This window comes from Rattus norvegicus, chromosome 2, assembly GCF_036323735.1.
Source record: "Rattus norvegicus strain BN/NHsdMcwi chromosome 2, GRCr8, whole genome shotgun sequence".
Taxonomy (NCBI): Eukaryota; Metazoa; Chordata; class Mammalia; order Rodentia; family Muridae; genus Rattus; species Rattus norvegicus.
In genome coordinates, this window is record NC_086020.1 from 208,597,449 (window position 1) to 208,612,608 (window position 15,160).

The 15,160-nt window shown below is 42.1% G+C and overlaps 1 protein-coding gene across 2 annotated transcripts in view; it reads right to left on the reverse strand.

Annotated features, from left to right (window-relative positions):
- The window catches only part of Snx7 (sorting nexin 7), an 84,557-nt gene extending 69,408 nt beyond the window's left edge, over window positions 1-15,149 (reverse strand). The window contains exon 1 of one of the 2 annotated variants that reach the window (NM_001012083.1): window positions 14,928-15,087. Coding sequence is in view for 1 of the 2 variants with exons in the window: in XM_039102434.2 (XP_038958362.1) it covers window positions 14,928-15,149 (222 nt within the window). In the remaining variant the exon portion in view is untranslated. Of the gene's footprint in view, window positions 1-14,927 lie in introns of both variants that reach the window. The other variant, XM_039102434.2, reaches the window with a different exon arrangement.
- Window positions 15,150-15,160: the final 11 nt, after the last annotated feature.

Below are 15,160 nucleotides of genomic sequence, written 5' to 3' on the forward strand. Positions count from 1 at the left end.
TTTCTATCTGTTGAGCCATCTCACTAGTCCACTGCTCTATCGGGAGATTTCCTGTACTCACAGGGCTATACCGTTCTCTGTAAAGCAGGATGCTAGAAGAGACTCATCTTTTGCCTCCTGCATTTGGCTGTCACATGCCAGCTTTCTCCCTCCATCCCCATCACCAACTGAAGTAGCAAGATGTCCTCACTAGATGAGGCTCTCATCTTGGAATAGCCAGCTTCTACAGCAATGATTTTTTTCTTTATAAACTGGCCAGTCTCAAGTGTTACATTATAACGACACCAAAAAGCTTCTGACATAGTACATTAAAAGAAAAAAAAAAAATCTACGGGAAAAGCTAACCTCAACTCAAGTTTCCATGAGAGTGGTGAACATGGTCAAGTTACTTGACTTTTCTGACCTTCAAGTTTTCACTTGCACACTCTCAGAAAAGTTATAATTTATCTTGAATCATGAAGGGGCAGCAAGAAGATAATACATAATAAATGTGACGTGTACAGTGTCTGACTGAAGGTGTTACGTGCATTATCTGTGCTAACAGACCAAACAGTAAATATTTGGAGATTCTTAGGATCTCTGTTCTCTGTTTAAAATGCTCAACTTGGCTATTACAATGTGAAATTGGTTACAGACAGTACATAAATGACTGTGTGAGCTTGTGCTCTAGTAAAACTTTACTTACAAAATAAGTCCAACCATATCTACCCTTGTTTTTGTTATAAACACTGCGAAGAGCTACCTGATCTGTCGACTGTCTATGTTTAAAATGTAGTGGGAGGCTCTATCAGATTCCAATTTATTTTTTACTTTTTGTAGTGATCAGATTGAACCCATGGCATTATTTACAGTAGGCAAGCGCTCAGCCACTTAGCTCTACCCTCAGCACAAAACTCCTCCTAAAAGTTAAAAATGCTACACTTAAGTAGAATAGCAGTATGGTCGTGATGGAGGAAAAATTATCCATTTGTTTTCTTTGCAGGATTCTCATGAAATTTACACACACAAATTAGGATTTTTTTTTTTTAATGATTGGCATCCACGTGTGTGCCTCAGTAACAGATACTACTTTATAGTTTCAAAGCTATTTACACCAGGAATGCTAAGACTGCACATAATAACAAGGCTTCCAAAGCAGCCTTTTAAATGCCAGTCTGGGGGGACTGGATGCATACAGGAAACACCAGCCAACTTTCTGTGTGGATATGGCGATGACTAACTGGGCATGGAGCATGACAGGAAAAATTCTCTAACTAGAACTTCTAAGGAGGCTGGCAACACGAATCCTACAGACATACAACGTGGCACATGAGACTGGGACATGTAGGCAGAACTGTTCCAGGGCCTGCTCGTAAGTCCTAGGTAAGTGGATCTTACAACATAATTAACTAAAACCAGTCCCTTGAACAAAGACGTGGCTAGATAGACATTTCCAGGCAAAAGGCCTAGAAAGCGCATGTTTATAGACCATTTCTGGGAAGACTTAATATATGCTTATCACATACCAGAAAAGTCAACAGACAATTCAGATAGACACACTCAGTATTTAATGACTCTCTCAAAAGAAGGAATTATGCACGAGGTGCAGCATTTAGAAGACATTTACAGATTTTTGGTATCTTTCTCAATAAGAATTGAGAAATATACGTTATATTTATTCCAAACTAAACGTAGACTGCATCCTGTATTTTAATACCACAGAGCCTCCTCTGAGTACATGAAAAGTTTTGCTATATATCCAGTATTGAACTAATTCATATCTCAACCTACACTATCAATATATTGTCTCTTTAAAAAATACTCAAGCTCCAGCAAGATGGAAACATGCTTGTATGATCCTCCGCAGGTCTCCTTAATCTAAAGTAGATGATTACAGAAGAAAAAGCAGCCATCCTAGCTCCATGGTGAACACAGAGCCTCCCAAGCAGGAGCAATAGTTGTGAGTATTATTTTGCTTAATTATTTCAACAACCCATTGCAGGTAAGTATGATTTAACTGCCATCCAGATTTCATGTTGTATCAGAATACTAAACTTTACAGAACTAACCTATGACTATTGTCACTATCAACAAATACATAAAGCACCTACTATCATGGTTCTATTTTATTAATGAATGTTCACCAAAAACCCATTATGTGATTCTGTGTGTGGCACTGGGCGGAAGACACAACAGGGGTGGGGACTGGGGCACTTCCGCTCCCATGGAGTTTGTGTATTAGCTGGGTAGGTGGGAAGGAAGTATTACATTTATTTATAAACAGTAAATAAACTCTAGAAAAACAAGAACTTTTACCTGTGAGATAAAGGTAAGCTTTGTCGATGATCTTGTTTTGTTTTGTTTTAAACCAGATATGGCTGCATGCAACTTTATTCCTAGCAGCTGGAGAGCTGAGGCAGGAGGACAGCACTTGAGTTTGAGGTCCATTTCAATTACTTTGCCACACTTAGTCTATAAATACCAGAAGATGAAAGAGAGAGAGAGAGAGAGAGAGAGAGAGAGAGAGAGAGAGAGAGAGAGAGAGAGAAAGAATCAGTGTCAATGAAGAAAAGAGTAGGTTCTAGTGAACCATGAGCCTTGCTGGGAAAGGGGGTGAAAGTGCAGGAAGGAAGAATGTTGTAAAGCTGTCTTGGAAGGGGCGGGCTCTAAGGAGACACTCAGGCGTCACTGTGTCGTCAACTAGCCCAAGGCAGGAACGAGGTAAATGCTAAAGGTGCAGCCAGGAGGAGATGGAGGGATGGATGATGGGTTTGATGAAAGAATAATCAACAAAAAAGAGTTGAAAATGTACCGAGTTAGACCTTTAGGTATTCACATCTTTGTGTTGTAGGTCTTTGAGAGAGAGAAGAGAACTCCAGAATGAACGGTCCCTGAAATCCAACCTCGAGGTGTTCATCTCATTGCAGGACCCTGCGGAGAGGCTGTGTCTTCTGGATGGTCTGGCTGGGACTAGGTGTGGACATTAGCCAGTTACAAGCAACTAATCCTAAAACCAAATGCAGCTACACTTAACCTCAATTGCGATAGATTCTCTCACAGAAAGTGTTTCCTTTTTAAAAATATTTAATGCTTTATTACAAATTTCATTTTCTTGCTTCAGAAAGACCCAGCAGTGCATTAACTGCCTAAAACTTTTCTACAGGGCCAAGGTCAGACAGAGGTAGCAGGACTCATCCTGTGAGAGGACTATCTCACCTTTTAATTGCCTGGCAATTTGTACAACCTTTTTGAGAAAGGAAAAGCAATCAAGACGTCTGACCAGAGACTTGCCTTGGACAGCAGGATGCACCTGAACAGAAGATTCCAGAAACACTGCCCGCTGTCATCAGAGTACGTCTTCTTTTCCCTCTAACAAAAGAACAGCCTGTCCTAGTTATCAGCCATTTCCTTAACATGGACTCACAATGAAGAGGACTTGTGGAGCAGACTCAGAGCCCAGCAGAGAACAACAGTTCAGGCCCAGCAAACAGGGTCTCAAGCAAGAGTAACTGTTCAGTGTAAGTAAACCATTGAGACCTTGGGATTACTGTACAGTGGCATAGTCCAGGGGAAACAGAAGATGCTCAAGAGTTAAGACAGACATTCATCTATAAATATCTGAGTCTTTGTAAAAAAAAAAATTAGGGTTCTTTGTTTCTTTCTTTCCTTTTGTTTTTCTCTTTTGAAGACTCATCTGCCAAGAATTTGGCATGTTTTGGGTCACAAATAGCAAGGTTTCCATTTTAATTAGAAACAGACTTTATACTGTCCACACTTTTAAATAATGAAGCTGTTTTCAGTCTTAAAACACATGTCCACCATTCTTATCAAGACACAGGCCTGTGATTCTAGCAAGGAAGAGGGAGACGAACAATGAGTTCAAGGTCAGGCTGGGCTATGTGAGAACTTGCCTCAGACAAAGCGAAATCTAAGAAAAATTTAAATTGATAATAAAGTAAATAATCTTGAATTATGATTAAAAATACAACAAAAACGCACTTCAAAAATATCACAGTACATTGGCCATGGAGCTACATGCCTTTAACCTTAGCACCCAAGGCAAGGACACAGGGGACTAAGAGTCTGAGGCCAGCCTGAGACATATAAAGGACCCTGGCTCAAACAAAATAAAACAAAACAGAATTTGCCAATTAAAGAAGCCGATAAAAAAAAATTTCGTGTTGGGTATGGTTCCACTCATAGTGGAAATTTCTAAGATTAATTTCTAATAAAGATAAAACGTAGTAGACTAGTGGGTGGGTTTGGTGTGATTTATGATAGATCTTATTGGGGACAGGATAATGTCCTTTGCCTCGTTTGCAATCACTGTCTCACTCAATTAGCTGCCTTAAGGAATTATCTCCCTCACAACAATGGGTGAATTTTAATCTATGTAAAAGGTACCTCAGCACAGTTGGTCCTTAAAGAGATGGCATAGCGTGTATTAGTATTTCCCAAAGCAAAAATTTTAAAAAAGGACTGGTAGACATTGCTCAGCACATTTTTGTTTTTTAAGCTAGATATGGAGAGCTGAGGCAGGAGAGTGGAAGGTGAGGACCCAATCCAAATGAGTTCCCAGCCCTGACTTTTGCAGCTCACAACTGCCTGTAATACCAGCTCCAAAAGATTGAAAGCCTTCTTCTTGTCACCAAGGGCACCTACAGTCATCACATGCATGCACGCTCATGTGCACACACAATAATAATAATATGAAATTATAAATTGATTAAAATATCCTTTTTAATTTTTAATACTACTGGCTTAACTTTCTGATCTTACAGTGTTCTACTGATTTCAATGTATCTGCTAATAATTTTATTTCCCCTTTTGATCTACACTATGGATAACACCGTGTTGTCCATCAGGGTTGGCAGATACACTACCAGAATTAATCAAATATTCTGTTCAAAACAGGCTATGTATTTCCATGACATGATTTTTTTCCAACAACTAAGAGAGAAACCTTAAGATATATATCTGAGGCGATGAAGCCAATGCTTAACTTTATGTGAGCATTTTCTTTGGAATGCACAGAGTACCAATAAACAGACACATGAAGCGTGTAGATTCCAAACAGCCTTGCATCTGAGTTTCCTCGTAATCACTCTACCTAGTTGAAAAACTGCAACAGGCCGCCAATTCAGAGAGGTGTGTCAGGGATACCGCTAGGTCCCTTAAGGATAACAACATAAAACTATAGAGAAGAAGATATTCTTTTCAGACACTGAAGTAAAAAAAAAAGTTGCGAACAGCTTCCCAAAGTATTTGTGACCATCTTCTACACTGTGCCCAAGCAAGAAGATACAGACAGATATTAGTGTCCACTTAAAGGAGCTGCTATCCCCTTCCCTGTAGAACAGTGGTTCCTGACCCTTTGCGGGGTCAAATGACTCTTTCACAGTGGTCACCCAAGATGATCCTGCCTATCAGATATTTACAGTATGATTCATAACAGTAACAAAATTACAGTTAGGAAGTAGCAATGAAATAACTTTATGTCCGGAGGTCATCACAACATGAAGGACTGTGCTAAAGGTCGCAGCATTAGGAAGGTTGAGGACCACAGCTGGAGAAGTCTCTGTCCTTTTCTGCACTTGGTTTTCCAACCTCAAACTTCGCTTTATAAAGTATGCACCTCTTACCATTTTATCCCTTTCCATCAGAGTTACCTTCCAGCCTTCTAGCCCAGCCCCCTGAGTCAGGTGCTAGTGTCTTACCTTTGCAAAACAGAGAGTTTGTTGATGATTCTCCTGTCATTTGTGCACCTGGGATTTGTCTCCTTCCATGTAATACAAAGAGGCAGCTTTAACCAGGATCCAGGCTCAACCCAGCTAGCTCTCGGTCATGTGGAAATAACATTACCTACCACTGATGAAGAATAATTTGTTTTCCTTCTATTTAGTTTCCTATCTGGACTGGAGGGGGGAAAAGCAATATCATGCAAACTGACTTTACTGGAACTAGATTGTTAGCAAGTTATTGTTAATAATTGGGCCTATAAATCTAAAAATGTCAAGGCCCGTATCATTAGCTAATACAAACAGATACTAAATACCAAACATTCTGTATCTAATTGTCCTAGTCTCCCACCTTCAATGACCTTAGCTTATTGGAAACATGCAAGCAATAAAGGCTTTACAGAGAAGAAAAATTATCTATTTATGAGGCAGAACTCATTGATATTAGGGTGTTCACAAAAGTGTCACCAAAAGCACAGAATGGAAAGAAATTAACTATATATATGGGAAGAAGAGTAACTCTGAGAGGATGTAGTTCTAAGTTGCAGCACAAATTGCAGGAAGAATTGTGTTTTCTTGCTCCAACAATAATTACCCAGAAGTAAAAATCAGAGTCAGCTCACGAATGGCGAGGAAGCAGACATAGACGAGCACCAGCTAATCCTGTACCGAAGCGTCTCAGTCATCCTTTCAACAATGGTTCTAAGACACTGCATTTTAAAGCAACTCTTAAGATGTGCAAGTGATCATCAAGACACAGGGGTAGAGAGCAAAACTAATTCATGCCCCGATCATGAGGAACATGGCCACGTACCCATGTGTAGTGTAGTAGCACACCCAATACAAGGGAGGCATGAGGCGAGGGGAGTAAAGGCTCTATCAATCATTCTCAGTGGTAAACACAAGTGGTGGCTTGAATATGCTTGGCCCATAGGGAGTGGCATTGTTGGTAGGTGTGGCCTAGTTGGATGAAGTGTGTCACTGTGGGAATAGGCTTGGAGACCCTCCTCCTAGCTGCTTGGAAGACAGTCTTCTGTTTGCCTTAGAAACAAGATGTAGAACTCTCAGCTCCTTTTCCAGCACCATGTCTGCCTGGACCCTACGATGCTTGATGATAATGCACTGAACCTGTAAGCCAGCCCCAATTAAATGCTGTCCTTTTTGAGAGTTGCCTTCCTCACGGTGTCTCTTCACGGCAATGAAAACCTTAACTAAGATAGCACATAAGAAACTACTCAGATTGGGGAAGTCAGAGTATAATGCAGCAGTAATTCTAAAGGCAGGACAAGAAAACTGAACTTGGGACATAGCTCAGTGACTAAGTAAGTGAGAAGGTAGGAGTCCAGATGCCCAGAACCCCCATAAATAAAGGGTGGGCATAGATGTCCAGCTGTAATCTCAACAGAAACAGGGAATCCCCAAGGCAAACTGGCTAGCAAAGGGTAGCCATATCAGTGAGCTCAGGGTTTGACTGAAAGAGCCTATCTCAAGGAATAAGGTGGAAGAACAATGAAGGATGACTCCCAGAGTCAACCTGGTACATCCATATACATACATGTTTTTGCTTACACACATGTTGAGTGAGTGGTTTGTAAATACAAGGTAAATACAGGGCATTGTATCCTGGATTCCTCAAGATCTAAGGCACATCCAGCAGAAAATTAAATGGAAAAGAGGAGAGTTTGGTCTGCACATCCCGATTAGACACAGTGAGAACAGACACCTCATGCTGCAGATGCTATGTCCTCCCACCCTAAAGCAGACTTCATCCCCTCCTGATCTGTGAGCCAAAAGAAATCCTTCTTCCCTTAAAACAACAACAACAACAAAACATTGAGAATCAGTGAATGGAGAATAGTATTAGCCCTGGGCCTTATGTTGAATGAACGGGTGTGGGGAACCTCTGCTAATTAAGGTCCCAGTCTATCATAACAGGTATCTCCTCTGAGCTCTGGGCCAAAAGGAGGACTCCGTTACCAGCATGGCTTCCCCATTTTCTGACCTTGTCTGGGGAGCCCAACCCACTCACACCCTCTACCTGGGGAAGGTCAAGGAGTAGTCCTTGGCAAATCTATAAATTCAACCCTCCATCCTCTAAGAACCTGCCCAACAAGTACCTGGGATTCCTGGAATGCCCGTGCATGCAAATGAGGCATTCCCAGTTCTTTAAACTCCAGCCAATTAGCTCATTCACCCTGAAATTTTCTTCCCACTCCCCAAAGTTAAGCTATATATCCCTGGTTCACCCCAATAAAGTTAAGCACAAGCTAAGATAGTCTAAGAGAGCTGCTCCACTGAAGATCATTGGAGAAGGCCTTAGTCTAACACAGACATTCTTGGAGAAGGCCTTCTTTCTCACTACCTCTACCCTCACTCACTCCCAGTTTGCCTGGGTTCCTTCAGACCCTACTCATTCCAGACTTCCTTCATCCTCCCAGCCTGTGACATTAGGACATCCCGAGAAAGAGGAAACTGAGGACACAGAACCACAGCTGGATGTGTTTCCACTGTCTATCCAGTTGACTTAGCATGTTAAAATTCCATTGTAATCCCCTCTTACTGGTTGGAAAGGACAGCTCAAGAGCCACATCCAGCTTTCCTCTGGTAGGATTAGTCACCCAGCATGTACTAAAAATTTCAGTGACAGGACTCAGGACTGGCACTGTATAAGCCTTCTCATTTCAGAAACTGCATCAAGGAAACCAAATTCACACCTCCTGACTCAGTGGAGGACAACTTTCTCTGCAGTGGGCAGAGACTGCCTTTGCCAAGTCGTGCCTTAGGAGACTCCAGCTATTAGCTTCCACCCATAGCTTATCTGAGTGGGTAGCTAGGCCCTACCCTAAGGAGCTCCAGGGACTTGACCCTGTCCCTGGTCAGTGCTCTGCTGCTTCTCCCCCAAGTAGACAATCTTCATGTGTTTTTCCCTCCCAGTGAATCTCTTCTGTGTGTGTTGTGCAGTATGATTTTGTGGTATTCCTTGGCTCTGCCTGGATACCTTCAGTTCTGTAACAGTTAAATTGGGAAACACCCCCACCCCCACTTGCCCCACCCACACACACACCTGTCCCACAGGATTAGCCTTGTAACACTTCCATAGGGAAAGCCTTTCCCATGGGAGCAAACACTTACAAAACTCAACTTTGAACTGAAGGACACTTCACTGATTTTTTTCACTCCACTGTCCTCCTTCCGGCCTTCGAACTGTAAACACTTAACTCACCCAGCCCACAATGATTCTTCATAAAGAGTAAAGAATAAGCCCAAGTATTTCCTGAGCTAAAGTACCTTGCTTTCTTCAGAAGAATTTCTTTACAGCTACAGTCACCCAAGCACAACCTTACTAAGTACCATTGCTTATTCACCTTCAGCGCACTTGATGTGTGGGGTGGGGGTAGGGAGAGCAATAGTGTAGCAAACTTCTGTCAGGGCCAGTGTCAACAGAAGATGATGGCATTGATTCAGAAATAAGCCTCAGTAGCTCCTCAGGCTCTACCTTAATACAGCTTCCCAGAGAATGTATAGAGCATCCTCATTTGGCAAGACAGTAGTTCTTTGCCGTTTCTGACACAAGTCTATCAACGCCTCCCCAAATCCCTGTCAAAGTGGAGGCACAGACAGTTCAGGTTACAGCACAGCAAATGCTTCTTGTGACCTTGAGAAAGCAGCATTTGTTTAGATGCACTACTGTGGTAATTTGTCTGCATTGATCTTCCAGGCACCAAAATCCACATGAAAGGCTTACCTATAAAAGAGTCCTATAAAAAGGTCGCATGCAACATGGTCTGATGTTTCCTCCTTTAATATTACGACTGGTGGCATATGTTAACTCAAATGGAGAGTGTGGGGTTTCATACTTTTCCTTTCCTGCCTTCATTTAGAAAATCATATATAAGAGCACTTCCCACGTAAGAGAGCTGTGATTGCAGAGTGGAATTTCCAGTGGGTGGAACAGAAATAATCAGCTCTACAGTTATTCACCCTCCCTCCCTCCTTCTCTCCCCCATCATTCCTTCTGTCCTTTTCTCCTCCCCACTGCTCTCCTCTCTTGGAGCCACAATACAGAAACAGGCCTCAGCCTAAGAGGGACAGAGACATTCTCCCAATCCTCACATTTACTGTTTGTCTTCATCTGAGTCACTGCCATCAAATGACCTTCCCCAGAGAAACAATTTGCTAATTTTCCAATCAGTGGAGCCAGGATTTCAAATACAGGTAATGGAGGTCCTAACCACTAAAACTCTGCCTTGGCTGTATTCTCACTTACAACGACAACCAGAATCTTCCTCATTGATTAACATTCAGTCCAATTAAGTGTCTAAGTGTCGCAGCCTGCTCCCAAAACCACTACTAACAGTTGTTAAGACGGAATGCTAATGACATTTCACAGACTTGGCAATTGTTAAAGGTGTTACTGCGAGCGAACAAGCCAGGTCGAGACTAAGACTAGAATACTTGCCTTGCCGCCCAAAGCCCTTTATATAAATATAAAGCCTCTTGCCTTGCCCTGTTTCTGACCAGATAGCAGATCTGAAGATGGACTTTTCAGACAGTGTCCCTCTAGACAAAGAGGACCCTGTGGTCAGTTTTATGGACTGGCCTTGGAACCAGTAAAGCAACATTTCTATCATACGGTAGAGAGAGTCAAGAGAGTCACTCCCTCTCCACACAGAGATTCCAGGAAAGAGACACAGATCCCCTTGCTTGATAGAAAGTAGGTTGCATCATAGACGAACAGGTGAACTGAGAGATACAAAGTAGTAATCTTCATCTGAAGCTACTCTCTGCCTTTCCGTACTCTGTCTGGTCTAAGGTAGTTAGCCTTCATTTTCAACCTCAGGCTCCTGCTAAGTGCTGTATGCTAGAAGGCTTGCCCCATGGCAGCTTCCCTAGGGAGAAACATGAGCATGTTATCCAATGAGGTAAAGGGGAACTCAGAAAGCTGCACCATGTAGTTTCTATACCTTGCTCAACCCTGCAGGCAGTGGCTGGGATGCTCTGTAAGTACAGTTGACCCCCTTCCCCACAAATCTAGCCTTCAACAGTCTCCACACCTTGTCTCTTTACAGCAGAGCAATGCACAGCGATTTCTGCTCCCATCAGTGCTTCACCAGATCTTGTTTGACCTTGTTTGTGCCTTAATGAAGACCATAAATCCTATACGTAATCCCTGCACTAATATATCATTTAAGGAATTAAAGAAAATTCTGATTTTTATCAGGGTAATTACTAATAGAGCATCTAACACAAAACAGAGATTGAAAAAACAAACATGAAATACATAGATTTCCAAATTTTATATACATTATATATGCATATAGATATATTTATATAATTATAATATGTAATTATATAATAAATAATAAATTGTAGAATATATGGTATATGGTACATAACATATAATTAATATATAATATAATGAATATGATGAATGATACAATATAATATGTGGTATACAATATATAATATACTAAACAATATTAATAATAGATATTATAGATATAGCTGTTATATATCTATACAGATATATACATGAATAGATATATATATGATAGACTAGTTGACTAGTATAGCATAACCCTCTGTCACTGATGTGGTTTTCATATGGTCTTAAGAACCTTTTAACTTCTATTTAACCATGAAATAATCTAAAATTTTCCATATTCATAGAAGATATATTGGCTTCTATGGATCAGGCCTTTCTGAAGTTTATAAACAAAACACAAAATGACCTATTCTGTGGCCTTGAAAAAGATTGATACTAGAACTGTTCCGAGTCCTCATATTTCAAAACTTCTTTATGGTCCATTTTGAAGGACTTTTTATTTTAAATTCATATGCTTGTATGTGGGTGTGAGCATGTGGAGGTACCCATCCAGGCTGGGTTGTCCTGCGGTTCCAGTGATTATACACATGGGTTATCCCCATTATTATATGCACGTGGCAGGTGATATACCCCATGGGTTGCTGGGAACTGAGCTGAGGACCTCCACAAGAGCACCAAGCTCTATTAGCCACTGAGGCCTCCCTCCAGCCCTGGTCTATTATTTTTTAGAATAGATTTACCTATTGTATTTGGAGGTACAAGTCCTACATATCCAAAGTAAGTAGATGTGATGGTATGTAATAAAATAAGGACAGTTTTATGTGTATATATAATTTTCAAATAATGTTCATTATTTCCCTAGAAAAGAATGTGAACTTGTACGGTGCCTCAGCAGGCAGTGTCCTGGCTGCACAACACGATTATTACAGCTCTGATCCCCAGAACCAAAGTAAGAGGCTGGGTGGGGCTAGAAGTAGCCTGCCAATTAGTTAACAGGAAGTAGCCTGTTAATTCCAACATGGAGACAGAAAAAGGGAGTCCCCTGAAGAAAGTTGTCTGTCCAGATTAGCAAAAATGCCGGCTCTGGGCTCACTGAGTGACCTTGTTTCAATATATGGGGTGGAGAGTGAACAAGGAAAATACCGCGGAAGTCAACCTCAGGTCCCCAAGTGCACATGTAAACATGTATACAAGCCACACACCTGTATGACACGTGTCTATATCTGCCAGAAAAAAAGGAACTGGCTTCTTTTCTTTCAGTTAATAATTTTTCTTTCATTTCCTTGTAGCCAAGTTCAAAAACAAATTTTATAGGATTGCCGTTAGTTGCATATTATTTTCTTTTTATCTTATTGCCTGTGCCATTGGTTATGTTCTTTGCTCTCCTTTACTTACTCTTTTAAATCAAGACTTTCTGCACATTCTCTCTCTCTCTCTCTCTCTCCCCCCCTCTTTCTTTCTTTCTTTCTTTCTTTCTCTTTTTGAGACTTGAGATCAATTACTTCCCTGTGGATTTTTGAAAACTTAACCCAGTTTGCTTTTCTTTCTATTCCTCCTGGTGCATTTTGTCGCTTGGTGTCAGTCTATCTTGCCATCTAGGCTTCAAGACTGTGATAGGAAGAAACAAATACTGCATGTTTCCCCCAAGAATACTTAGTGCTTCTTACGGAGAACCATGTATTTGCCGTGCGTATAGAATATAATGTGGGGGGAAAATGTTTTCATCGGTCAAAGTATTTATTCTTTAAGGTGACCTGAAAGGGACACAGGTATGGATTCACAAATAGTCTACGGAGAAAATATGACTATAAATGTCAATGACACGCATTGTAAAGCACTATGGGATGGTGAGAGTTGGCTTCATAACTCCTGGGTAGACCCCATCCTGGACTAGGCTGCATAGTAGTGGAGCTCCAGAGAAGAGGAGAGGAATATGGAAAGAATTGGGCCAATGGAGTCCTTCATCATTTCGCTTGTCTAATCGTGGTTAATGGTTGGAAGTTTTAACAACTTGGAATAAGCCTGGGAGTAACTGAATAATTTTCCAGCTCTGTATTCTCTTTAGACTTTAACCAGTATCACACGTATACTTCCCAACGTCTAAGGGCATAGTTCTTAATGTTCTCGAGGCAGCAAATACAAGACGCTAAGCAGCAACAAGTAGGATAGGAACATTTGTACATGTCCGCAACACACAAAGTCTGGAAACCCAGGTTTTTTCAGAATACAAAACCACTAGTACAGCTAGCTGGCTGAGGAGTGTATGACTTCCAGTAATAACCTTTAAAACAAACACCTGGATTCCTGAGATTTCCCCTATTCTGGTACTGCTTTAGGCACTGTAGGAAGAATGTGCATTCAAATGGCTTATGGCTTCAATCTGCCATTTCCTTCTCATCAAGACATTCTAGAACTCCAGCAATCCCATAGTCCCAAGCAAATAAATAGCTCTACCATCTCAGATCCATCTCTGAGCACAGGGCTTCACCATGATGGGGATTCTTTAGGGGAGGCCTAGGATACAGAAGCTAGGGAAAGAGGCTACCTTCAGAGTTTACAGCAGCAATTCCAGACAACTTTGATTCCAATCTCCATTCTCAACTTTGTTTAATTTCACACTGATCTGAACATAAAGTATGAGTATAATGAAGAAAAATTAAAAAGCAGTTTGGGGACAGTGGATGCCTCAGTAAGGAGAGGTGTTTGCTACGGGGCCCATTGACCTGGGTTCAATCCTCTCGAGTTCACATGGTGGAAGGAGCAGGTGGAATGTAGACTGAGCTCTGATCTCCAGTTGTGTACAATTACGTGCACGCACCCAGGCACTCACGCATGCACCAACACAAACAAATAGATATTAAAATGTTATAGAATTGAAGCTAAACATGAAATAATTCCATTTAATAATTTAAATAAGAAAGAACAGCTAAGCACACATCACTGATACACTGTCTACTTAGAATGCAACTGTGTGTATCACCGCACATGCTCTAATGGGGGTAGTTCTAATGCTCTAATGATGTTTGTGAGTTCAGCCCTGGAGTCCAAGCGCTTTGGTTACTTGCTAACTTCTGTTAACTGTTTTAAGTTGGTGGGCTGATTTAACTTCTCAAGGAAACGTGTTACTACAATACAGGTGCCTCAATCGTTGATAGAATGTTCCCGCAGAGCACCTTTAAAAAAATGCAGTGACACTGGATTGTGCCACAAGAAAGCTATTTTCCTTTTTTTGTTTCCAACTTCAGGAAGGACAAGTTTACACCAAGTCTACCACTATCGCCCATATGTCCATTTCTGTCTAATTGTAACACTAGTCAGGGAGCGCCTTTGAGGCTCAAATTCCAAGGCAAATGGGAAGGAAATATGCAGACTGGAGCTGAGGATTGGACCAGAGTAACTGCCCAACTTAAAATCTTCAGCTCTGCCTGTGGTGGAGGTCAGACTTTCTCAATCCAGAAAGGATTCCTAACACCCAATGGTCACGGCTTTCCAGACTTCCATAGAATGTGACTCAACTCTCCCATTTACAGAGAACAACAGTAAATCAAAAGCCACTTCCCTGCACTAATGCAATCGCTCTCCTAGACTTTAGGATTGTCAAGAAGCCTGGAGGGTAAGGAGTAGCTTCAGGCCACCCGCCCACGGTAAGGAATGTCCCTGTCAAGCAAGGAAAAACGGAAAGACGAAGGGGGGGGAAAAATCAGAACTTTTCCGACTCCATGAACCTTGGCCCTGACACTGGTAAGATAAAAGTGAGGAGGAGGGAACCACTGGTTTAGGCTTGGGTGTACTGTCCCCAGCTCCATCAGAGAGTTGAGTCACCCTGGAACTTTCCCTGGACAGACAGTCCCCTGCACGGCCACGGCCACGTCCCCGGCCCTCACCTTACTGAACACCTCCAGGTCGTCCTCTTCCTCGTCTAGATCCAGCACATCGGCCTGCAGTAGGCTGCAGGAGCCGCTGCCACTCGGGATCGGGGCGCCGCCCCGCGGGCTCTCCCCGACCGCCAGCTCGGAGGAGCCCGACGCCAGGCGCTCGCCGTCCATCCCGGCAGTGCGCGCCCAGCCGGCCGCCGCCGCCAGCCCTGCTCCCCCGCGCGCGCCCATTGGCTCCCGAG